At 35.7% G+C, this 26196-nt stretch overlaps 3 protein-coding genes across 8 annotated transcripts; 2 read left to right on the top strand and 1 right to left on the bottom strand.

Annotated features, from left to right (window-relative positions):
• The first annotated feature begins 513 nt into the window (after nucleotides 1-513).
• LOC109021212 (protein DELAY OF GERMINATION 1-like) lies at nucleotides 514-1615 on the top strand. Its single transcript, XM_019003809.2, has one exon. It carries the CDS (start codon nucleotides 659-661, stop codon nucleotides 1187-1189), a length of 531 nt encoding a protein of 176 aa, XP_018859354.2. The 5' UTR covers nucleotides 514-658; the 3' UTR covers nucleotides 1190-1615.
• An 844-nt stretch (nucleotides 1616-2459) lies between these two features.
• On the bottom strand, nucleotides 2460-8844 carry LOC109011274 (protein MALE DISCOVERER 1-like). Of its 4 annotated transcripts, XM_018992395.2 has the most exons (14): nucleotides 8357-8843; nucleotides 7787-8234; nucleotides 7563-7695; nucleotides 7271-7342; nucleotides 6529-6672; nucleotides 6308-6448; nucleotides 5344-5445; nucleotides 5191-5252; nucleotides 4635-5099; nucleotides 3791-3981; nucleotides 3538-3670; nucleotides 3282-3439; nucleotides 3009-3200; nucleotides 2460-2903 (listed from the first exon to the last, which is right to left on the bottom strand). In XM_018992395.2, exons 2-14 carry the CDS (start codon nucleotides 7884-7886, stop codon nucleotides 2643-2645), a joined length of 2154 nt encoding a protein of 717 aa, XP_018847940.1. In that variant the 5' UTR covers nucleotides 7887-8234; nucleotides 8357-8843; the 3' UTR covers nucleotides 2460-2642. The 4 variants fall into 4 exon arrangements, with proteins under 4 accessions (XP_018847940.1, XP_018847941.1, XP_035544807.1 ...); XM_018992396.2 differs by having other exon boundaries at nucleotides 5191-5246; nucleotides 7787-8844; XM_035688914.1 differs by having other exon boundaries at nucleotides 6308-6418; nucleotides 7787-8844.
• An 11560-nt stretch (nucleotides 8845-20404) lies between these two features.
• LOC109011288 (plant cysteine oxidase 4-like) lies at nucleotides 20405-23946 on the top strand. 3 transcript variants are annotated; one of them, XM_018992415.2, is made up of 6 exons: nucleotides 20405-20527; nucleotides 21014-21378; nucleotides 21501-21673; nucleotides 21830-21983; nucleotides 23076-23279; nucleotides 23381-23946. In XM_018992415.2, exons 2-6 carry the CDS (start codon nucleotides 21279-21281, stop codon nucleotides 23497-23499), a joined length of 750 nt encoding a protein of 249 aa, XP_018847960.1. In that variant the 5' UTR covers nucleotides 20405-20527; nucleotides 21014-21278; the 3' UTR covers nucleotides 23500-23946. The 3 variants fall into 3 exon arrangements, with proteins under 3 accessions (XP_018847960.1, XP_018847959.1, XP_035544806.1); XM_018992414.2 differs by having other exon boundaries at nucleotides 20406-20527; nucleotides 20876-21378; XM_035688913.1 differs by having other exon boundaries at nucleotides 20417-20527; nucleotides 21088-21378.
• The last annotated feature ends 2250 nt before the right edge of the window (nucleotides 23947-26196 follow it).

Below are 26196 nucleotides of genomic sequence, written 5' to 3'. Positions count from 1 at the left end.
ATATTATTTTTACACGTATATTTTATATTTATTCAATTTTTTTCAATGAGCGATTGTATTATAAATGCAAATATCATTACTCGACTAAATAAAAATTCTCGAATTAAGCAAAAAGAAACATTAGTTATTCTTCTCCTCGTACCCAAAAGTAAAATAAAGTTTAAAAGAAAATGATTTATACATAATATTTTTCACAATATTTTATATAATTATATTTTAAATTAGAGATATTTTTAAAAAATACTTTATAAAAATAATATTATTTTATAAAAATATCTTCATTTTATAATATTATTATGTAATATATTTTATATCATTACTCAAGTTCAAATAGCAACACTCCAAATGTGTTAGAACGCGGAAGATTGAAGACTTTTTTATCCTTTTCCGCTCCTGGCGCGCAACAGCCCAGAAGTTTCTCTAAAACCGACATCGATCATCACCCTTTTCGTTTTCTTCAGGTGTACTTCGGCCTCACTTGTCAAGCATATATAGTGAACGAGAATATCACGGGAATGGCCCAAATTTGCTCAATAACCATCTCATATGGCAACTGATGGCCAGGAGCGGGGCCGTTGCTGTTTCCTGAAATGGATGAACCTCCAAAAACAATAACTCTCCGAACTCCACCAAGCCCTAACCCTACACTCCCCCAACAATGAAAATGAAGACAACTTTAGCCAACTCGCAGAAAAGTGCATGCATCGAACACTTCCAAGACTACGCTGACAAGCGAAGCCAACTTGCCCACAACGACGTTTCTGCCTTCTTTGCTCCTGCCTGGTGCACCAACTGGGAAAACTCTCTGCTTTGGCTCGCCGGCTGCAGACCTTCCCAGTATATCCGACTCGTTTATGCCCTATGTGGATTGGAGATTGAGGTTCATCTAAGCGAGTTCCTCCAGGGCACGAGCAGCTCTAGTGCCAATCTCGGCTACCTCTCTTCCAAACAGCTTCACCCAATCAACATGTTACAAGGGAAGACGCTAAGGTCCGAGGAAAAGTTGACGAACAGGATGGCAACCTTGCAGGAGGACGTGGCGGACCATCCCATAGTGGGGATTGCAAAGGGGTTGAGCCAGGTGGGGGAGATGAACGGGGAAGTGGACAGAGCTCTGGACAAACACGAGCAAGCAATGGTGGGGGTTTTGGAGGAGGCGGGTAGGCTGAGGTTGAACACGCTTAAGTAACTGATAGGGATATTGACGCCAAGGCAGGCTGTGGATTTTCTTGCGGTGAGTAAGAAGCTTCATCTTTGTGTCCACCAGTGGGGCAAAAGGAGAGATCTGAGGCATGGTAGGGGAAGTCCTATACGGAAATGACTTGGTATATAGATAGAACGACGTGTTATGTTAAATGAAAAAGTCTTGGTAGCAGCCACTATTTGCTGCATCCAAATGATACATATTACATGTCGAAACGGGAGCAGCCATTGAGAGCGAGCTCAGATGAGAGCTCAGATGAGAGAGAGAGCAGAGATGAGAGAATCTAGTAATTACATATATATTAATTAGGCAGATTATAATAACCTTGTAGGTTTTGGGTTTGGTTAAAAGATCAAGTATTGTAGTAATTACAAAGATGATTAATACTACGTGTTGAAGTCACGTTAAATACGTCAATTGAATGTGACTTGATTGCCTGTTGGACACGAGCGTGGTAAACCAATTCGGTGAAAAATTCTCCACCAGATAAATTGTAATAGAAGAGAAATACTAGTCACAAAGTGACTAACACAAAAGTAATCCTGCAAAATGATGTCGCTTTATATAGTCTGTCAGATTGTAAAATAAATTTGACAGATCAAGTCAGTTTGTGAAATTACTTTTGTGTAAAATATATGACATCAACAGAAGAATAAAAATAAAGATGTTCTAAAAAACTATAAAGCATTCAGTGGTAGTACTGCATTCATCAACCTCTCACCCCGATCGAAAAGCGATAGCGGGGAGGAATGAAGTTGCCAAACGGTTTTGAATATGCTGTGTTCTGTTTCGTGAAGGATTTCGTTCCTATCTCTGTTCTAATTTTCACATCACTACCGGTAATATTAAGTTCAACTGGGCTGACGACTGCTTCATAATATAATAAGATCATTCTACATCGATAGGTTACGCAAGCAATAGCAAATTAGCTGACCACTGCGCAACCCAAAAGCAAGCAGGCTATGGATGATTAAAGTTTCTCAGAGTTCTCAATACTTTTTTTTTTTAGGTACAGTTCTCGACAACCTAGGAAAACAAAAGAAAAAGACCTACAAATTAAGAGGTTCATTTTCATACGTACACTGGACTGACTTCCGAGTAGTATGTACGTAAATATTTTACATCTCAAACATTGTTTCATAAATATACAAATATCCGGTACATATTATGCAGGAGGGAAACAGCACCACACGACTTGTTAAACAATTTAGCAAACTAGTATCGCTAGGAATGTGAAGGAGAAGCAAGAAGAATCTGAATAGAATGATTAATAAGAACATACACGTGAAAACAGAGACAAAAAAGGGATTGAGTACCTAGTATGTAATGATAGGATTCAGTTATGTGCAGGTGGACTGGATTAAAGGCTATTCTTTAGCATTCAGCTACAAAGAGAAAGACGTTGACTTACAGCACACGGAAGAGAGTTGGAGAGGACTTAAGTCGCCTCCACAGATAAGATCTCGAGTTCAGCCCACCAGAGGGGAGAAAGTCTTGGTGTAGATTGATCAGGTGAAATAGCAATCACTTCCCTCAATTTGGCAATGATGCACTTTATTGTTGGTCTCTGCCTTGGATCTGGTTGTATGCATTCTTGGATAACTTCACAGACAACATCAAGCTCATCATTTTTGAAGGACTTGAGTGTTGGGTCAATCATGTAGCTGATGCTCCGCTTGTCATTTAAATATTCAGCAGCCTGGCATGGTCGTAATAAATTATTTATCTAAACTTTTGCAGGAATGACTGTACAATACTGACTTAGCCCCAAAGAACAAACTATGGAGGGAAGGGGGATCCTTACCCAGTTAACAATGTGCCCTTGTTCTTCTGAGAAAGGAAGCTTTCCAGAAATTATTTCGAGCAGCAATACTCCAAAACTATAGATATTTGTTTCCGGATCCTTAAGTGGGGGCAATTCTGAATTCTCTTTTTCGTCTTCACCTAATTTCTTTGACTTGGATGCAGCCTCTGACAAGAAACATATTTCTGCAATCTGAGAAAGCACGAGAGTGAGTAAATTACACTACGATCAAAATTTAATGAAGGCAATCAGAATGTTCGAAAGAAAGTTCACCTTAGCAGCATAATCATCTGTTAAATAGACAGCGGTTGAACATAGGTTAGAATGTGCCTCGGGTGGATTTAGATCATGATGCATATATTGAAGACAATATGCTATTCCCATCATAATCCTCATCCTTGCATTCCAGTCAAGATGTTCGAGTTCTTTAACTGAAAACAGGAGAAATGTTTCAGCCTCTCAGTTAGCAAGCCACCAATATTTTACTTAAGTATATAAGTTACAGTAGATATAAGTTAAAGAGTGCTACCATGCAGATGCTCAAAGAGGGTTCCATTTGGGGCATACTCAAACACCATCATCCTAACAAACGGCTCATCCTCCTCACAGTAGCCAATAAGATTGACAAAGTTCTTATGGTTCACCCGTGACAGTGTATCAATCTACAGCAGGTCAAAAAATGATAAATCAATAAAGTGAGAAGAAAATAAGAGCTTGAGATTCAAGTGCAAATGAGTTGGACACTGTTCCAAAATTTTCCAGTGACCACGGAAGCAAGAGACCTTCTCCCGGTATGCCATCTCTGAGTTCTTTGACCAGTCTTTGGAAGATTTAATTGAAGTTGATGCAACGGCAATCTCAACTCCACTGGACAGTGTTCCCTTGTAAATGGTGCAACCATCCAGAGTGTCGATAATATTGCTGAAGTCTTCACAGGCTGTTTCCAGCTCTGATCGATTCAACTTGGGAACCCCTGCATTTGATATATGCACCTGAATCAGTCTTGCCATATAAGCTGGAAAGAATAGAAGGACATCATAAGCTTATGGTTAAGACACCAGCCATGTTTGAAGACCATTGGGATTTTGTCGAACCCATATTGCATAGCACAAGAAGCAGAAAAGTTCCATGCTCCAAAGCAGTGCATCTAATGAAGATTTGGATGGGACCATCATACGGCACTACTAATGTATCCGTGGCGCTTCCATTTACTATTCTATATTCACAAGGTTACCATCTCGGTAATGAGTGATGGTGATCTATTCAAAACTTCAATTTTCATAAAACACAAAAGAGTCATTCAATATCTGTGGACAGAACTAATTATCCTCCAATGACTCTTTAAGGGTGAGCCTTGAAGTTCATGCGCCAGTTCAACAATCTGATTTGTCCTAGAGATAAACTACATTCCATTTTTATTTGTTTTCACTCTATACCATCGTGTTAAACCCCCTAGACGCTAAACCATGTGATAATGTGTTCAATTGATAGTTCCACTAGCTCATTTAGATTTCAGATTCTTTTTTATTTATTTATATTCTTTTCTTCTTTTTTACTTATAAAAAAATTTCTTTTCTTCTCATTGTGCTCGTTATGTTTTTTTCCTATCTCATGTCAAAATATCACCTGTTATGAATGCTTTCTGCAACTGTCCACTCAATCCAGTCTTCCAAGGACCTATGGTTGCCACTGCTTGGCTTCGTAACATGCAGAAAACAGTTGCAGCAACCATGAGTAAGACGGCCACACCAGCTATAGAAATGAAATACTTCCACATATTTCCAGAGGTGCCACCACTAGAAGATTGTTGATTGCCTGGCACTTGAACAAAACCACTTGGATTTTGGAAAGACTGTTCGTGATCAGCAGGTGAAGACTGTGGTGCGGGTGAGGAGTGTTGTTTCTTCTTTTCATGTGGTACAGCTGGCAAAGCCCCACTACTCTTGGTAATTGGAAGAGCAATGATTTGTCCAGAGGGGGGTCCATCACTAGCAGGTGCAGCTGCGAGGTTAGTGGATTGCTCAAGTAGTCTACGCCGTGCGAAACTGACGAACTTCTGAGCAGCATGGACCATGTGTGGCTCAGATGAACCTGCTTAATGAAAGGAACAAGGTCATTTTGTGATTCAGTAGCACAATTTTCGCATTCACTGCACCAGGATTGGTAAATTGTTTCCACTCACTAGGTAGACTGCTGCAGCAACTCTCTCCTTTCCCATTCGGAGTGTCCTTTCCAAACCTGAACCTTGATGGAAAAGCAACAGTCTCAATACAAAGAACATGAAAGACAACCAGTGCAATTTAAGGATGGTAAAACAGAAATCATATCTCCATACCGTGACGTACACAGGATATGGATAAAACGCCCAAGAGCTCCTTTAATTGGGATTATAAATGAGTCTGCCTTATTAATCAGTTTTGAATTTCTCTGTCCAGCACTGCACAGGCAATGTAAAGAAGAATCAGAAATCTAGGAGAGAACTGTAGACCTTTCTACATTATCAACTAGAAGAAATTTTTAGCAAGGCATGCTGGTCAATCTCCCAAATGCTGGCGCAAAGTTTTAGAATGTGTCTCACATCCATTAATTATAACTGAAACGCAATATATATCTAGTGTATGATTAAGTTCTGCATTGTTCAGATATCTTGCATGCTCCAAATAGTTCCAGCAGCAGTGTCACAATGAAGTACTTAGTGCCCAGTGCCCACATATAATTGGGTTCAGATTGATGAGAAACTCAAATGTGACACAGGAACAAGATTCAATAGAGAATAAAATGTATAGAAGTTTAGAACAAATTTAGTCTCATTAATGTACAAACTATACATCTCTGAGATTTTAATTATCTAATTACTTCAGTATATCCTGTATTGTCAATTAGCTCATTTGAGCAATAAATTATTAGAACGAGCCCTTTTGGCCATCAGATTTCTCACCTCTCTCTTGTAATTGCAGAGAAAAACTTGATTAAAAAATTAAAGGAGCACGGACACAAGTTTTCCAATTTTATTTTATATACCAAAAAAGGTTACTCTTCATTGGGTTCATTTATCCAAGCTTCTGTTTCAGTTAAAAATTATTCTAGTAAGCATGGTTATGATATCACAAATCTTGCAGAAGAAGCAAATAAGATAGAGAGTCGAGAGTACTGACCACCATTTGAGGGGTAATGTGTCTGTGTTGTTGAGTCAAATGGGGGGGAAAGAGAGAAAGAGAGAGAATGGAGGGGGAAGGGGAGTGGGGTGGAGCAAAGCACTCAAAGAGGCATCAAGTTCAATGCAATAAGTAGTTTCTTACTGTCCAAATTTCCTAATCATACAGCCGATTCCAGTGTCAACAGAAGCCGAATGGTTATCATCAAATTCCAATTTAGATAGCAAGTTGAGACACCTGATCTCCAAAGGAATGCTGCCTTCAAAATTATTGTCACGAATCAACCTATGGTATAAAATGAATTTAGTCCAGGAACATTAAGTTAAAGCATTAAATTGAGATAAAATATGTAAAAGTTAACCTACAAGCGTTTTAGTGACACCATTCTGCCTATTTCTGCTGGAATAACTCCACACAAGTTATTTTCCCTCAGATCCAACTGCTCCAGCTTTTTAAGCTCTCCAATCTCATTAGGAATGGTACCGGAGAAATGGTTCTTGAAGAGTATACTGTCAATAGTCAATAGAAAAAGAGGAAGCAAGAACCGGAATGTTTCAATAAGATTCAAAAGACACAGCAAAATTGATAAATATCAAGCTGCTTTACAAGACTCTAGATTTAGTGTTTACAATGGTGGAGCCCTTATAATACTGGAATAGTTCATTTACCAATGATAGAGACATATGAATCCATAATTATTGAAGTCCAAAATGTCAATAAGTACCCAATACGATGACAACATATTCTATTACATGAACTTACATAAAAAAAAATGCTTAGTGGTAGGTTCTAAAGACATTATTCAGAGTAAGACTTAAAAGACATCCTTGAGAAAGGTTAAAGATGTAAAAACTGCCAAGTTTGAACGTGTAACAGTTTCCAAGACGCAAATTGTTTATTTTTGTAAAATACTGCTTCAAAATGAAAAATCACTAGAACTGGTACAAAGGTACACACGAGAAAATTATCTGAGACTGAAGTTACCAAACTTTATCATGTAATGCAATAACAGAACAGTGATTTTTCCTTCACATGAATCAACCAAAAAGAGGCATGTCATTTTCCCTTGACATCAAATTCTAGAAACATGACACAGTGAATCCTTACAGAGAACGTAAGTTACTAAGTTTCCCAAGCTCAGGTGCCAGTGTCCCCTCCAAAGAAAGTTGACTCAGATCCCTGCAATAATAATTAACACATTAAGACACTTAAATTGGGCCATACTGCCATACTTAATTTTATGAACGTAAAACCTCTAGAATTGAGATCTACCTTAATTGCTATATATCAGACAATTATGAAAAGGAAATTACTTAGCCTAATAAAAGAACAAAACTATAATAATATAATCCTTAAAAAGAATATATTTTGCAATGCCATCCATGCAAAAGGGACTTACAGCATTTGCACTTCACCATCCATGCAATGAACTCCCGACCACCCGCAAGGATCGGTGTCATTAGGATTCCAATTTGCAAGTACACCATAAGGATCCCAATCTATTCTCGCCCGGAAATCCAACAAAGCCAATCCTGCATTGCACTCCAAATTGGAACAAACATTAGACAACATCATACATTAATATTATAAAAGGACAAACATGGATGCTCAAACGATAATTACCTTCACTGTTAAGCGACAAACGTCCCCTCATACCCGAAACAACAACCAATGTCATGAAACACGAGAACGCAAATCCATATGGGTGCCATCTACCCCCCATTGCTTAACGAACCAAATGCAGCAGTGGTGGAGGTCAACCACGACGCTATACAACACATAAATCGAAATCGCCAGGATTTTTGTACAACTCACCCCCTTCCATATGCACCAAAACCCAATAACAAGAACAATACACAGCTCCTTCCACTCAAAGACAAATCCTTTTATGAATCTAAATGTCTAAAAACTATGTGAGAATTATATTACAAACGGATGCAAATTGGGGAAGGCACTCGCGTCCGGCTTTCATGTTGGGGTCCCTCATCCTTTTTTTTAATGAATTTTCACAACACCCTTCTCGTCGACAAGAGCATAGCCTGGCTCAACCGCTAATCCGATAAGAATGGAGCTTCAGGTTCACGAAGTTTATACAAACAAGGAAAGAAACGGGTCACTAAAGAATGCAAAAAGGAACACCCTCGTCAACAAGCAACGTCCAAAAGCAAAAGGAGTGGGCGAGAGAGGATTTACCATGAAGAAAGCCCATAAAAAAAGTACAAGGGAACAAGGATTTTTATTTTCAGCTGCTGCTACTGTTGTTGGAGGGTAATGATGCAAATTTTCTTGGGGTGCAGAAACAATGGAAAATGTTGTTGAAACGAATGAATGGAGGTTAGGAGTGGTGATAGGTAGGGGAGATCGAGACTTCAAAAGGCAGCAAAGAAAAAAAAAATATTGATTCGAACAATAATATCACAAATTAAATAACATTTAATTCTCTTCCTCCCCTTTTTTTTTTTTTTTTAAATTACTGCCCTTTTTCTTCTCAGGATGATCTCAGAGGCCTTTCCCTTCGACCATCTTTGGGTATCTCTCTCTTCCTCTGCTACCTGTCTGTCTCTGTCTCTGTCTCTGTCTCTCTAACCCCCACCAGCCACACCCGTCACCCACACCAGCTGTGTTCCGTTTTCTTTTTGTTTGGGCTCAGTTTCGTTTATTTGGTTTTGAGGGTCCCAAAGGTTTTTGATCGGCGGGAGCTAGTAATCGGTTGTGGCAATTTTTCTCGTTATGGGAAGTGCGCGTGCAAGCGAGCGCGCCCGCGCGAGAGTGGTATGGTGATTATCCCGCTTGCGGAGTACTCGGACGCGCTTTTCCTTCTTTTATTAATATTTTTTAATAACCGTTGACTGGGCCCACCGTCCTTTCGTGCCCGCCTCTCTTCCCTCCTTTCCTACCGTCATATTTATTATTTTATTAAATTTTCATTATTATTATTTTATTATTTTCATTATAAGAGTCAAGACCAGCAGCATGCCATCAACCTATACGAGAAGGATTGGGAATGTTTTTGAAGTTTTTTTTTTTTTTTTTAATAACATATCAAATTTTATTGAAAGGGTTGGTATGAATAAATTGAATAAAATATTATTTTTTTAATATTATTATTATTTTAAAATTTTAAAAAAATTGAATTATTTATTATATTTTATGTCAAAATTTAAAAAAATTATAATGATGAGATGATTTTTCTATCCAAACAAATCATAAATCTCTGTAACAAAGATTGAATACAACGAAGAATATCCTCAAAATCAATAAGCTTATAATAGAAAAAAACATGAGCAACTTCAATCGCATCCCTATTGATATGTAGTATACTTTACAGACCAATGATCAAAACTTTTGAGCAGTTGTCTTATATCTCAGAGTAGCATTTCTGTGCTGTTTCAATGGTCTTTAGTTTCTACCATGACTAATGGCCTTCACATGAACTTTGAAAGCATATCTCTCTCTAGAATAACATTTCTTAGCCCCAACTCAGTGTCAAAGATAGTGGCTTGTAGTGCAGCATAAGACTCGGCTAAGAAAGGGTCGGAAACAGTTCCCTTCTCATCCTCATTGTAGTCATAATTTTTCCTTCTCAATCACGAACTATGAGTACCCAAATCCCTAACTTGGTAAACTTTGTCAACAGCATGCAGCATCCCTATTGATTTTAAAAACATCATTTAGAGGAGCCTTCCAGCAATCCTTTTGCATCTTTGTTTGTAATCTTGTGTTCAAAAGATTTTTTCTTTTAAGATTTTCACGTCATTTTACAATTGACTTGTAAAATATCAATTTAAAATATAAATTTACAAACTAATATGTCTTCATGTAATATGTTAGATCTACTTTACAATAAAATAATTTTGTAATCTAACGTATCAAATCAAACCACATCAATTTATCGATTTACTTTTATGAGATCTTTTTGTAATTAAAAGATTTATCTTTACAATTTCATTGCAACATATTAAAGATGCATATTTATCTTATTATCATCATATTATATTTTATTTAGGGGTGACAATTCGTGTTTTCGGCCTATGTTCGTATTGTGTCAAGTCATGAATATTCAACTCTATAAGTAAACTCAAGCCCGACCCGTTAATTGAGTTAAACTTTCAAACTCTAACTCGATCTATTTAAATAACGGGTTGTATCGTGTCACCCGTTTTGACCCATTTAGTAATTAATTAAAAATAGATCAACATTACACGACTCATTTAAACATATTTCATATAAATGAGTTAAACTAACACGCATAACATAATTTCACATAAAAGTTAAAATCTACATCTATCAGTAGCCACAATATCTTAAAAAAATTAAGACTATATACTAACAAAAAATATCAATATTTTTTAAATTTTAACAAAGAATAAAATCAATATTACAAACCCTACAATAACAAATATGAGCATAGATCCATAACTACAATTCCAACAATAAAAATATAAGTATGCTAAAAAATACTAATATTACAACTCAACAATAATAAAATTTTAATTTTGAAATAAAATTTAACAGAGTTAAAACGGATTAATTTTGGATCAAGCGGGTAATCATGTCATAACGGATCAAATAAATATATTAAATCCTATATGATATCAGTACAGATCATTATTGTTTAACATTTCTACCCCTTTTTTATCTGGAAAAGAAAATATAATGGATGATATGATTTGTCTAAATGTAGTCGTTTATAAAACAGCATCATCATTAAAAACAATTGTTAATGTCGTGTTTTGCATACTTTTAGATCAAGTTCCGACAATTTAAGTTTTCTACAATGAGTCTTGCACAAAGGAGAATATAATGCGTCTTGGAGAGGGTAGGTTTGGGACCGGGAACTTTAGATGCCAAAATTAATAAATGATCTTGTAGACTTGTAGTGTAGTAAATAAGTAAGAAAGTCTAGAGATCATAAATAATTTTCTTGTACCTAAGATCAGCTATTTATACCACAAGTTTGAAGAGCAGATCATGCCTGCTAGTATGCAATATGATTTCCTCATACTGTTCATTTTATCATAACTTTTAAATGTGGCGTGGTTCTCCAACTTTCTCTTCTTAATCTGCATTTCTCCTTGTTCGTTCATGCTTCTTCTGTCAGTAGATCAACAGCTCTCCGTACGTCACGCCTGCCGTGTGGGCGGACACTTGATGACTTGACACTACCCGAGGGACCTCAGATCGACGAGTATCATCCCTTGTTGCACCATCCCTTCTACAGGTCATGTACATAAGATTCTCCCAATAGGCCAGGTTCATATTTTTTGTCCCGGGTCGGGTTTGGTTGGGCCTCCTGGGCCTTGGGGGAAAATTCTCTTACAACAATAATCAAGAAAATAATGATATAATGCAATACTATATATATATATATATAATACAATAATATAAAGTATGTTAATTTAATCTCCGATTTAATTGTAAGCATCGCGTCACATGCCGTCTCTTAATATCATCTTTATGTTCATATTGCATTGTTTTATAACAATTTTTTAATAATAATGTTAAATATAAGGAATATACTATAGACACAAAGGGGTCCCACAAAAGAATCTCACACACTGATATGACACACTTGCACGTCTCGCCCCTATTTTTTTTTTTGCTTTTCCTTTCTCCCCTACCCCCATTCCTGCCCCCTACCTTCTCCTTGTGCCCTCTCCCAGCGCCAGCCATGGTGGTCAGGGACTACTTCATGGTGGGCAGAAGACATCGGCGGTCCAAGCGGCACTATCAACGTGGAGCGCCGATAAAGAGGTTACCAAGAGAGGGAGGCACTGCTCTGGGAGAAGGGAGAGAGAGAGAAGGGCTCCGATGGCTAGGGAAGAAGCTTACGAGGGTCTGGGTGGGCTACAATGGCAACGCTGACAACAGCGAGAGAGAGAAACCGTGTGAGAGGGGCTCAATTTTTGGAGGAGAAGAGGGAGAGGGGTTGCACTGGGGGGTTGGGTTCGGTCAGAGGTCACCAATGAGGGGGAACGGTCGTTGGTGGTGGTCGGCGACGAGCTGTGGCAACCCTGCTGTGGCTGGGAGAGAGAGAGAGAGAGAGTCGGGTGAGGCGCACGACTGCTGGGAAGTTGAAGGGGGAAAGAGGAGAGAGGGAAAGTGAGGGAATGAGGAGTTAGGGAAAATGAACACGTGGCACACTATCATATGTGAGATTCTTTTGTGTCTCTAGTAGCTCCCTAAATATAATCTTAGGGTGTGTAAGTCTTGTACATTTTTTTTTTTTTTAAAATTGAAAGTTCACCATTAAAAAATAAATTTTGATGTATATCTCAGATTTATTTATAAAATTTATTAACTTTTTTAAAGAACTTTAAAATTATAAATATTATTTATCATTTCTTAATTGTAAGCACAACCAATTATATATTGCTAATTTATGTTGTCCATCATGGGATTCCAACCATTGATAATTGCCCCAATTGATGATTAGTTGTTGTAAAAATCCATATTATAAGTTTTCTTTTTTAAAAAATAAAAAATAAAAAGCAATAATGTGTGTGAATAATGTATTTGTTTTTAATGTAGACCTTGTGGACAGGCAGAAGGAGTACTGTCACGAACGTGCGCCACGTTATTATTAGTAACCGGCGTATTAATTCAGTTCATGAACTGAAAGTCTGTCTTCCAAAAGAGTTCGTCATAATCAACTATATATACAATCTGGTAAACTAAGATATTTCTTGGTTGTAGTAGTTCTCTTAATTTGATCATAGGTGACATTTCACAGATCGTATTTTTGTAATTTAATTTAACTTTTTTTGCATTTGTAACGAAATATTAATCTATATTCCTATTAAAATCACTTAATTTATTAGAAAAGATAAGAACTCTCATTCTAAGTGACATTAAATCCATTTTGAACCACTTTATAAAATATCATTACTCTTAGATTATTTAGTCTCGAGAAGTACTACAACCATAAAGAGATCTCATAGATATAAATTTATAAATTGATATAGTTTCATATAATACGTTAGATTTATTTTATAATAAAATTAATTCTATAACCTAAAGCAACACATCAAATCATGTTAATTTATAAGTTTATTTTTATGAAATGATTTTGTGGCTAAATAATTTGTTTGGAATCATTTAGAGAATTGAGAAAACAAAGATAGGGGGATCAAGATTTCTTTTCACTTTTTTAATGAATTATTAACTTTGAATTAAGAACTAACTTACGAGTGATATATTGAGATCTATATTGAAATTTTTTATTATTTATTAGTTATTTAGTTTGTTAAGGTTGTAATATCTCAGTCATGTAGTTTAATAATTATTAGAATTTAAAAATTCTAAAGAATTAACAATTTTATAAAAATAAATAAATTTATAAAAGAGAGAGAGATGAAAGAAAAGGAGGATGTTTTTTTATTATTATTATTTTTTGGTTGGTTGAGAGAGGAGTATGCTTTCTCGTTTATTTGGTTAGTTGAGAGAGTACGGAGGAACTGAATTCTTATAATCTTTGTTCTTTAAAAATAATAATAATGAAACGGGGCAACGTTGGGCAGCCTTAACATTTAAATACCTATTTCCCCATAATCCTTTTTTAATAAGTAGAATTGATTAGTCGTAATTAACTGATCATTGCTGATGTGGTTGCCAAACATATACATTATTATTATTATTATAGACAATGCTATGCTCTCTAATTTATACCACTCAATTTGTATTATTGACGTGACAACATAACGTGACTTATTAAAAAAATTAAAAGCACATACATAAAAATATGAGAAATGATAGTTACAGTCGTGAGTGTGCAAGCGTCACGCAATTATTTTAAAAAAAATGAATAAATACGAGACTCACATAAAAAGAAAATTAATTTTTTAATAGTGGACCCCACTCTTTTTCAAAGTAACTGTACGGTGTTTGTACACTCCACAACTGTATGTACCATTACTCTAAAAAGATAAAAAAGAATCTAAGATTTTAATTTTTATCTTTTTATGTTTTTGCGTGACATTTTATTTTGAATATATATCTTTTAAGATTTTATTAAGCCACATGGCACCACATTATGATGTCACGCCAAGAGAGCAAATTGAGTAGTATAAATTAGGTATATAGTAAAAGTTTCCTATTAATATTTTTATTAAAAAAATAATTATGATACAGTTGCCAAGAATTATTAAGGTATTGATGTAGCATTGTTTATAATCTTGCTTCAACTCTTTTTTTTTTAATATTTATAATTAATGGACAATAGCATAATGGATGAAAGTTGGTCTCCTTTTCTTTAAAATTAATAATTTATTAGAAAAAACGAATAAATTTAAAAGTTGTTGGTATACCAACCACGTCGTTGATGATGTGGAAGCTTGCTAAATTAGTTTACATTAGAAGGTATTGGTACTTTGATTCATTTTATGAATGTAATGGATTCTATAGTAAATAGTGCTACACACTAAATTCGTAAATAGTACAACTTATAGAAAATAGTAACGACGAACAAGATTCGATTAAAAAAATAAAAATAAAAAACTAAAATTTAACCAAAAACTAGGAGATATTTCCGAAATACGAATGAAGTCATATATATTTTCCCATCTTATCACTACATTATATATAATTACAATTATTTACATAAACATAAATTTTAATTAGCATGACATCCTATGATAAGATATAATATTATCTGTCGGTATCCTCAAACTATGTAACAATCAACCGAATTTAATTCAAGAAGTCCCAACCGACCCTCTCACACTCTCAAATTCCAAGTTTTTCAGTGATATGTCGTAATTTTCCCACGTGACTCCACCAACTGCTAAGAACTATGTCTCAATTGTACGCTAAACAACATCAACAAACGGAAGCCGTGTCATAAGAACCCCAACTCAGTCAAAGGATTAAAATTGAATAGTTGAGATAGTGAGTTGAGATTGGATGAGTTGAGATGAAAATTAAAAATTAAATAAAATATTGTTAGAAACAGCCACTCCCCTTGTCTCTCCCATTAGATCTGAGTTGTTAAACAAAGAGCTAAACCCCTTAGCACATATGATGAATAAATAGGGAGACAAATGATTTCCTTGCCTCAAACCTCTTGAGGGCTTTATTCTCTCATTTGGTTTACCATTAACAAGAATTGAATAAGAAACAGTTGACACACACTTCATGGTTAGCTCTATCCATTTATTACAAAAACCTATTTTTTCCATAACTGCTTGCAAGTAAGACCATTCAATCCTATCATAAGCTTTAGACATGTCTAGCTTGATAGCCATACTCCCAACTTTTCATTTTTTCCTCACTTTCATAGTGTGTAAAACCTCATATGCTACCATAATGTTATTAGTGATTAACTTCCTAGGTATGAAAGCACTTTGATTAGGAGAAATAATATCAATTAAAACACTCTTCAATCTATTAGTCATCACTTTAGCCATTATCTTATAAGCTACATTGCACAAACAGATGGGTCTGAAATCACTAGCCATTTTGGATTCTGTTGTCTTAGGGATAAGAGCTATATAAGTGAAATTTGCAAAGAGAGTTTAAGGAGTTACCATTCAACCAAGCCAACATAGAATTGCTGACTTCCTCACAAATTAAATGCCAGTACTTCTGATAGAAACATGCACCAAATCAATTGGGTCCCGGGGATTTGAGAGGAGCCATATGTCTTACTGCTTCTTTTACTTCTTCTCTAGTGTAAGCTTTTGAAATATGGTCATTCATCCCTCTTGTAACACATGGTGTCACGCTCTTCAAACAGTCCTCAATATCTCCCTTTTAGGTTCTGATGAGGTATATAGTTTCTCAAAAAAACTTTTGAAAATCCCTTCCAAGCCTTCTGGACTCGTGTGTCTCCTATTCTGCTCATCTACTATCAATAGAACCCTGTTATGCTTTCTCCTTTGATTAGCACAACTATAAAAATACTTAGTGTTTTTATCCCATAATTGATACCAATTTTCCTTAGTTCTTTGCTTCCACCTTAAGTCCTCATTCTCTAACATGATCCCAATCTCCCTCTGAAAATCTTTGATGGTTGCAATATTATGGCTACCCTCAGTTTTTTGTAACTCCCTTAACAATGCAGTCTTATTTGTCAAAGCTCTTTTCTGATAAAAAAAAAATTTGTTTACTCCATCTCAACATAGCTCCTTTTGTTTCATTCAACTTATGAGGTAACCCCGTAAATGGTCCACCAAATCCCTTTTGCCATACTGTTTTTAAAACTTCTTCATAGTTATCTTCTAAGGACCAACAAGCTTCATATCTAAAGAATCTCTTATGCCTCCATACTTTCTCTAATTTCTGGTCCATGCACAACATGATAGGTTTGTGATCTGAACACCTTGCCACCAATATTTCCACCCACCCTTCTGCATAGTATTCCTTCAATTTTAGATTGGCTACAACCTTGTCAAGTCTTTCTTTTGTAAAAGACTCATCCTCGTGCTTGTTACTCCAAGTGTATTTGTTCCCTCTCCACCCCAAATCAAACAAACCCCCCAACTCCAAAACCTATTTGAAACGAGCCATATGTCTTTTTGTTTTTTGCTTCCCCCCTCTCTTCTCATCATGTACTAATATCTCATTGAAATCACCTGCCACACACCACCCCTTATCATCTTATGGTTTTAATGAGCTTAGAAGTCTCCATGTCTCTTCTTTCCGATTGGTTTATGGCTGTCCATCAAAGCCTGTTAGTAGCCATTTAGCATCTCCATAAACTTCTTATCCAAGCACTAATATGCCATTTAGAGTTCACCACCTCTACTTCTAAAAGTTGTTTTCATAGCAGCATCAACCCACCCTTCAATCCTATTGGTTCAATTACCAAACAATCTTTAAACTTCAACCTTCTTCTATTCTTCTCACCTTTACCTTTCCTCAATTTAGTCTCCACTAGGAACACAACATTGGGCATCTTTTCCTCTACCAAGTGGTAAAGGTTTTGAACTATCCGAGGGTTCCCAAGCCCTCGATAGTTTCAACTCAAGATTTTCATAATAATAGGTGGGGCTGCTTTACAACATCCACCATATCAGTTAAGCTTTCCTTCACTGTCTCGGCCATACTTCCTTCCACCCCTTTTATTTTTTTACCCATTCTCTCCTCCTCCTCTTTATCAACCCCAGATCTTAGCAGTTTCTTTGTAGGTGATAGGTCAATAATTAACTCACCCTTCTAACCTTGTTCCCTAGCTCTTCTTTTCCATACTCCTTTCACCTTCCTTCTAATATTATTTTCATTTAACCAGTTGCTCCCATCCACCTCCTTTTCATTCTCTAAGTTTTTCTTGACCTGCAGCACCTATTCCCTTTCTTCCCTCTCTACTTCAAAAGTTGCGTTCCCCTCTATCTCTTTTGAGCTACTCTTCTCCTCACACACAACCTCCCCCATTTTGTCCTCACTACTCACCCTTTTGTTAAGCTCACATTCCTTAGTAGCAGGAACCACTTTTACCTTTTCCCCCATAGCTCATTCCCTATATTTTTCTAACATTTCCTTATCTGTTTTTTCTCCACTATCCTCACTATTTCTTTCCTCTATATATTTTTTGGTAACCCTCTCTGAGCTCCTCGATCATTCCTTATTTTTTATTCTTCCCCTGCTCTCAACCATGCACCAAACTGATACTCACCATCCATATTTCCCTTGCATCCCGAATCTTCATGTACAATACATCCACATTTAAAACATAAGTGATGAAATTTTTCGTATATTGCAGGCAGTAAGCCTTCCTCTTCATATTAATGGTCCTCCCTCTTGCCAATGGTTTGTGAAGATCTATTTCAATTAATACTCTGAGAAATAACCCCATCCATTCCCATCTTTCTCTGTATCTACCTCTACTACCTTACCAATTGTTCCACCTTGGATCTCCCCTTCTCCTTGTTCATGCATTTTAAAGACAAATCATGTAGTTGGACCCATAATCTTTCGATATTGAACTGCATCTTTTGTGGAGGTGTAAAGCCATCAAAGTTCAACAGCACGAACAATTGATTGTCGAATAGCCATGGTCTCCCCTCCAATATTCTCTGTTTATCCGCTTGATTAGCAAACTCTACCATAAAAACATTTAGACCCACTTTATGGAACTTTGCCCTTCTACTAATCCTCCATATTTTTGCCATCATTGTTTCGATCACGCCCTTACTGATTCTCCTCACCACCCAGACTTTCCCTACTAGACTCACTTCTTTGTATTTCAATTCTGCTGATTCAACGTCACCAAAATCAATATTCATAGCTTCCTCCTCCGACAACTTCAACTTCTCCCATCGATCCTCAATTTCATCCATCTTCGCCACCACCAGAATCCCACTCTCGCCACCAAAATCCTACTCTCACCATCAAAATCCCACACTCACCACCGTAATCCCTCTCTCACCACAAAAAAAAAAAAAAAAAAACTCAATAACCACCTTGTTCAATCACTTGCAAACAACGGAAAATATTCGTTATGTTGGCCCTCCACTCCCAACTGCCTCTGATTCTGTTAGAATCTCGGTGGACCCCACTTCACCTCAGCTTCCTTTTAAAGAAGAAAAAAAAAATGAGAGAAGACTAACTTTATATAGCATTAGTATAACTACTAATACTATAGACTATTGGGATAATATATAATTATTTATATATAGTGGATTACTAATAGTATTGGTATTATATATATATATATATATATAATAGTATCATATAGTGATATAGTATTTAATTATGCATGTTAGTAATAATATGTTACTGATAATATGTTAGTGTCTAACTTATTTATATATTTGATTATATATGTTAGTAATAATATGATGGTTACATACACTTTTTATATGAGTGTATATGATCAAATGTATTTATAAAAAAGAATATATATTATAATTTATTATGCTATAAAATGTATTTATCCTTAATATATATACTTTATATTAATAACATATGATAAAGTGTGCATGTTTAATATTAAAGTTTTATGTTATATTAATTTTATTTTATAAAATTAAATTTTTTAATGATAATGTTATATCAAATGTTATATTAAGATTTATAAGATTAATTTTATGTTATATCAAATGTTATATTAATTTTGTGTTATTAGATTATTATTATACATGAATAATAGGATTTTAAAATTTAATGTTATATTAATTAGCAAATTAGCATAAAATATAAAATTATTTTATATATAATTATATATATTATATATAAAAAAAATTATATAAAAAATTATATATAATATATGTATTTATTAATGAACCAGTTTGGTTTGGTGTTAGAAAAAGAAAAACCAAAACATGATTGATTTTGACCGGTTTTGAGAATAATAGAACTAGTACTAGGCTGAACTGGTTTTCAACTGGTCCAATTCATCGGTTATTTTTCCACCTCTACTAGAGAGGATAATATTTCTGAAGTTTCTCATGTTGCGGTTGAAGAAGTTCTTAGAGTAATCTAGCTAGAGTCGCCTAGAAGTCTCTCTCCGATAAGATCCCCCCTTTTTAAGTAGGAAAACCTCATTTATTGAGGCTTTGGGAGTGGTTGATGATAAATGTCAGCTTTATGTCATTTCATATGCGTTTAGATGTTGAGCTGAGTTGAGTTCTTTATGAATAATAATGAGTTGAGATGGTAGAATGAGTTTTGTGAGATTTACTTAAAATGAGTTTAAATGTGTTTGGATGTTAAGATAAGTTTAGATGTATTTATGAGAAGTTAAAAAAGGTTGTGGGTCCCACGTGTAAAGAAGTTTTGAGTTGATGAGTTTAATAATTTAAGAGCTGGGTATTTAAATATTAGACTTAACTTAAAATTAGACTGAATTGAGTTAAACTCAAATGAATTTAACAATCAAATGGGCATTCATCATCTCCCTTTGTGTGTCTAACACTTTGTTGCTTTGTCTTGTCCATTCTTTCTTTTCCCTCTTGCTCATGATAAGTTCATCGAGTAGGCTGAGCCTTTCCCATCTTACACCTAATAGGACCGCATTTTCTTTTAAAGAATACGTATAGCTTAACTCATATGTAATATTATTCGATAGTTTCAATGAAACTAAGGAGTGACATTTTAGAATAGTATTGAATATTATTGGTCCAAGTTTCTCAAGAATAATAAATTTTAATCCAAGAGATTCAATGAATTTACCCACCAAGAGTGAATGAGTGATCAGCCGCAAATCAAAAGGAAGTTGTCATTATTTGCATAGGGCCGCTCCCCCGCAGAAAAAACATTGCACTTGGCCATGCTATACATATACCTATAAAGCTCATTAGCTGAGTGACGTCGTTTCAGAACGGCATCATTATTTTCATTTCTTGTTAAAAATCCTCTCTCCTGGAACTCCCGTCTCCTTCCTCACAGACAGTTCTTTCTGATCTCTGTCTCAGAGAAGAACCTCAGGTACTCCCTCCCTCCCTCTCTCTCTCGAGTATTTCTTTGTCTTCGGTGCTTTCGTAGCTTTAAGAATTCCGAATATGCCTGACCCGTTCTTGGGATTGAGTCTATTTCTTTCCCTCTAATTTAACTTTGACGGTGTTTTGTTTCATATGTTTGAGTAATTTCGTGTTTGATTAGATTAAACTTGCCATTTTTATTTATTTTGTGGGCTTTTGGCTGCTGAGAAAGATAAGGCAAAAGAAAGCTCATCTGAATTTTCTTATTTTGGGTCGTTTAATTGACCCAGTTTTTTTCAATAATACTAATTTCCACCACATATCAAATGGAGTAATATCTTTTATTTTTTCTCAGAGATTATAATTGGAGCATTAAGAATGGTTCTTCTTGTACCTCTGCCCATTTTGAGAGAAAACAGACGTATGAACTAGAGTTGTTTCTAATATTTTCAGAAATTTACGACATGATGCTTTCGTTACGTTGGTTTGCTAGGTGCTTTGAGCTAACCTTGGACGGGGTTAACTGACTACCATGCATATCTATTGCTGTCCCTTGGGTTCACGTAGGGCTGGATTTTGGAATTGTTGCAGAGAAAGAAAGTTGTTTTTTAATGCACTTGCTTAACCTGGAGCAACCCAGTTGGTTCTTATGATTTAGATGCTTGATCTACTCCACTGTTTTGGTTACCGATAATTAAGAATTCAGTTACTGGGGTATTCAGATCAATTCATTGTTAGACTGCTACGTTCTTCATACCATGCCAGTTGTTCAGAAGCTATATGACGCCTGCAAGGTGTCATTCTCTACTGATGGTCCGGTATCAGAAGAAGCTCTTCGAAAAGTTCGTTCTAGTTTAGGTAGGAGGATTAAGAAACTTGAATCATATTTGTCTCGTTTTCATGAACTTAGTTTACTTGCACTTGGTCCAAGCCAAGTTTATCGTACTGTGATTTAACGCTTCCATATAATGCCATTCCAGATGAATTGAAGCCTTCTAATGTGGGTCTCGAGCAGGAGGCACAATTAGCACGTCAATGGAAAGCTTCTGTGAAAGGTAGCAATGGGAAAAAAGGTCGTAATGGGCCTAATGGCTGTCATCAGTGGCCACCACCAATTAAATATCTGCACTTGCATGAATGTGCCAAATTGTCTGTAAGCAATTTGAATCTTGTTAGGACATTAACGATTATATTTTACATTTGGAATTTAATGATTTTCTTACACTTGGTTTTGGTTGAGTAGATTGGGTATTTGTAATGAAAGCTGGATTGTGACTTGTACTTGGAAAATTTTTGGAACTTGTCTCAGATTGGAATTTTCTGCATGCTACCTGGCTCTATCATACCGCTTCATAATCATCCTGGAATGACTGTGTTGAGCAAGCTTCTTTATGGCTCATTACACGTGAGGTCATATGATTGGCTTGATATTCCCGGTTCAGGTTCTGCCGATCTATCTCAAGGTGCCCATCTTCAATAACCATATCATATTTCAAGATTACATTATGGCTTTGTGATGGTGATTTGGACTGATATTCTGATGTGTGCCTCTCTTTTATTTGTAATATAAATATTTTGGTCAAAATAATATGATCTGTTTTTTTTTTAAACAGTAAAATCATTAATATCAATAGGGTATCACCAACTTGCTATTATTGTGCAATAAAAATCTCACTTGTTGCCTTTTGAAAAATCCTGAAAAAATGAAAATGAAACAAGTTTAATAATGGATAACTCCTTAATCAATACCATATATTAGAATCTTATTCATGTCTAATTTGTTTCTTCGCAAATTACTTAGCCTTCAAGATATCATCAATCATAGTCTCTCTCATTCTGCTCCATGGTGCAGAGGTTCTTCAGAGCAACTGGCTTGGTTGAATCCATTCTAAGCATGCATGTCCATTAATTTTTTCTTGTCTATTACCTGTACGTTAATGTGGGCGAGAAATTGGTGACATGACACAATCTCTATGGTTGGATCTTAACGGAATGCCCACATTACAACATTTTTCTTATAACCACATTATAACATTTTAATAGCTTGAGGATGCAATGTGTCAAAAGTAGTAGTTCAGGTACCACATTGCAAAAGGGTAACCGTTTTGGGGTGCAAAGTCACAAAGTGTACTCTCTCCTTTTATAGGATCCTTGGATATTTTATTCAGCCAGTTTGATGCTTTCCACGATTAAAACTTATTTCTTCAGTTCTCATCCTTGTTACCTTGTTTGTTTTCATGTATGATGAATGCCTTCTTACTCTTACTCGAGCAGTACTATATTTGTTATTGATGTATTCTTTTTGCTCCTCATCTTGTTGATAAACTGTATCTTTAATTTTTCAGTATTTACTTAAAAAAAATATATATATGTATATATATATATATATATCTTCAACTACCATTCATTATGGAAGAAACTCAGATAAAGAATATAGAGGTTTGATTTCGGTATTGATAGATTGCCAAAATAAAATATTTGTCCACCTGTAACTGAAAATGAACCGACTGTGGTTCAGTAGGATTCACTGATTGTGGATTAGTGGAAATTTGCAGCCAGACCCGCTAAACTTGTTAGAGATTGTGAGATGAGTGCACCTTGTGGTACAACAATCCTACATCCAAGCAGCGGTGGCAATATTCACTGTTTTAAAGCCTTGACTCCCTGCGCTATCTTCGATATCCTTTCACCCCCATACTCCTCGGAAGATGGCCGGCACTGCTCTTATTTCAGGAAATCCCCTAGGGGAGATCTACCAGGTATCATCTCTCCCCCTCCCTCTTTCTGCGTGAGAGATAAATGCTTTGTTTACTTCTAATGCCCTGAACTAACCATTTCTGTTTCTTTTGTTCTCCTAAAGATATTGATGAACTATGTGGTATAGAACCATCTGAAGTGGCTTGGTTGGAAGAGATTCAACCTCCTGAAAACTTGGTGGTCCAGAGGGGGCTGTACAGGGGTCCCGTTATTAGAAGTTGAAGCGGTTTTTGGATGATTGCAAGCACCAAAACTACTAGTTATGTCGGCCAAACAAATGAGTCAGTGAGGAGATTGCTGGAGCGTTTGCCATCGACGGCCGTGGCAATAATTGCTGGGATGTTGGCAATAACTGCTGTCATTCCCATTGGGAGGCATTTGATTGTACATATCTCTTAAGTTGGCTTGGCGACCAAGTCTTTTACAATGCTGTGATTGTTTCTTTATTGTAACAAGTGGCGTTCAGATACTCGACTCGCTGTTGGATTTTGACCACCTTTCGAAGTTTTCTGTTCTGTGAATACCGTTGTATTTTCTGAAGCTGTCTGTGTCAGCATATGGTTCGAGTGATTGATGCCATTTCTACAACTCTTTTCTGGTGTTCCGTCTGTAAATGGATACAATTCAATGAAAGGAAGAAAACCAGCAAACATGCATCTTAAATAGATATCCAGTTCTCTCAAAAGAACTATTTTTCTACTCATCATTAGTATATGATGATGCATTATATAGTATTTTTCTTCTAATAATTCTCAATTACCCTCTTATTTCTTAAAAGAAATTCTCTCGACGTCTCTCTCCATAATCTGAGATGATGATGCCTTTTCAGGCCGGGCCAACTCCAGCCATGGATAGAATTTGCTCATCCACGCCAGATCTTCATGATTCTTGTACATTGGACAGGCCGTCCATATTGATTACCATCATGTGCACAGCGTGTGCATGCAAAATTAAATTAAATATATAATAAATTGATACAGTTCTCTTAATTGTAATTCTTTAAATATAAAACTACTACCATTTATAATTTATAAAGGTGGATGATGCAACTAATTATGTCCTTATAAGGGATTCACCGTTGAATTAATGTCTCCTCCAATCAATATTTCACCGATTCAACCATATGTTATTTCATATTCTTTACTTTCAATAGTAATTAATTTGTGGATGTTTTTATTAGACTGCACGTTTTTTATTTGGTTAGTTAGAGGGGCCCCTATATATAAATATATATATTATTTTATTTCTTAGTGATGATCTCTTTGTAGATGCTTTTGTATATGATCCATAAATTCATATATAAGAGATCTCCAAGCTACTAATGACCCTACTCAATTAGTTGACATGGGCATGCATTAGGGTTTAGCTTCTCTAAAATTTGAATTGATTTTATGGATGAGCACGACAAATCTTCCTCCCATTTAGAGAAATTAGTTAGGTGGTGGCCGGCTCCCCTATAACTTTATAATGTCTTGTCAACAAGTATGAAAGAATGACAAATGAAAAATAATATTTCTAAAACAGAAAAAAAAACTCATTACAAAGAAAAGTGCTTGCAGTTATTTCTTGTTAAAATAATTATTTTCTATCAAAACGAATTTATTTTCATCATAAATAATCATTTTTGTCGTAAATAACTCATCATAAACGTTCATTTTTCTTATAATGAAATTTTGTATTCAACTCCATCGCTATCCGATATAACGTAATCTCCAAATTCATCCTGAAGCACTCCTAATTATAATATTAACGACTCCATCCGCTATTATGTATACTAGCTATGCCAGTATGTATAACATTGTCACAACTTTGTTTTTGTAAGTAATTGTAGTAATACAAAAAGAATATTTCAATTTTCAGATATACAAATTTGCCCAAAACAAGCCCATATAACAGTATTTTCTATCATGTTTCAACCATATCGAATATGTATCTTCATTGCATAATGGGCAAGCCATCTTGCCCTTTGTGCTCCACCCAGAAAGATTGACATATGCAGAAAAGTCATTAATAGTTCACAGTAGTGCAACATGTAAGCGGAAATGTTTAGACTTTGATGCATCATAGCTATCTACACCATCCTCCCATAACTCTTTTATGCATCATATGCAGGAAATGTCGTTTCCTTGTGCTTTGGGGCCAGGAGTGAATAAGGATAGCATTAAGTACGGTTCTTTCATGCATAATCAATGGGGCAAGTTATATGGCATGAGTATGACTGGCTATATACTATAGGGTTTGCTCATATTATTGAACGGGTTAAACCCATCACTAGCTAGCCCGAGTCTGACATTGCAAGCATCTTGGGCGAACAAAGTGTGATCTTTATCAAATTGTCTCCACATCTTAGAATCAGCAGGATGCCTTAAAGTACTATGGTCATCAACTCGTTCTTCTCTATGCCATCTCATGGACTTTGATATATTCTTTGACATAAAAAGTTTTTGTAACATTGGCTTTAGAGGAAATTATCGCAATACCTTCTGGGAAATCTTCCGTTTTTTCCCCTAGTTGACACCCACCTTGGGTCAAGGCATTTAAAACAAGCTTCTTTGTCCGCATCATGTTTCCAAAATAGCATGCAGTCATTTGGGCAAACGTCTATCTTCATATAACTAAAATCCAAGCCACGTTCCAAGTGTCAGGCCTCGTGGTATGAATTAGGTATCTAAATATTTGGAAAAGCAGCCTTTAACAATTGTAAAACCATGTTAAATGACTTGATAGTCCACCCCCAACAATTTTGATATGAAGCAACTTGACTATAAATGAGAGCTTAGAAAACTTCTTGCAAGTTGGATAAAGTGGACGTCTTGCATCGTTAAACAATTGGTCAAATGTTTTTGATTGCCGATCACTCATGGTGGGCTCTGAAGTATTGTCATGTTCACCGAGCGCATGGTCAAAGAATGATGCAGC

Source organism: Juglans regia, chromosome 3, assembly GCF_001411555.2.
Source record: "Juglans regia cultivar Chandler chromosome 3, Walnut 2.0, whole genome shotgun sequence".
Lineage (NCBI taxonomy): Eukaryota > Viridiplantae > Streptophyta > Magnoliopsida > Fagales > Juglandaceae > Juglans > Juglans regia.
The sequence above is the reverse complement of the archived record's forward strand: the minus strand, read 5'-3'. Positions and strand labels throughout refer to the sequence as shown.

Bases quoted from the DNA above. Each gene is read 5' to 3' on its own strand.
- LOC109021212 (XM_019003809.2), top strand. From the start codon at position 659: ATGAAAATGAAGACAACTTTAGCCAACTCGCAGAAAAGTGCATGCATC.
- LOC109011274 (XM_018992394.2), bottom strand. From the start codon at position 7,886: ATGGGGGGTAGATGGCACCCATATGGATTTGCGTTCTCGTGTTTCATG. The intron at 5,100-5,190 runs GTGAGTGGAAAC...TTCATTAAGCAG, and splicing joins TTGCTGCAGCAGTCTACCTA to GTTCATCTGAGCCACACATG. The intron at 3,440-3,537 runs GTAGCACTCTTT...TCCTGTTTTCAG, and splicing joins CCTCTTTGAGCATCTGCATG to TTAAAGAACTCGAACATCTT.
- LOC109011288 (XM_018992415.2), top strand. From the start codon at position 21,279: ATGCCAGTTGTTCAGAAGCTATATGACGCCTGCAAGGTGTCATTCTCT. The intron at 21,379-21,500 runs GTAGGAGGATTA...ATGCCATTCCAG, and splicing joins AAAAGTTCGTTCTAGTTTAG to ATGAATTGAAGCCTTCTAAT. The intron at 21,984-23,075 runs GTGCCCATCTTC...GGAAATTTGCAG, and splicing joins TTCTGCCGATCTATCTCAAG to CCAGACCCGCTAAACTTGTT.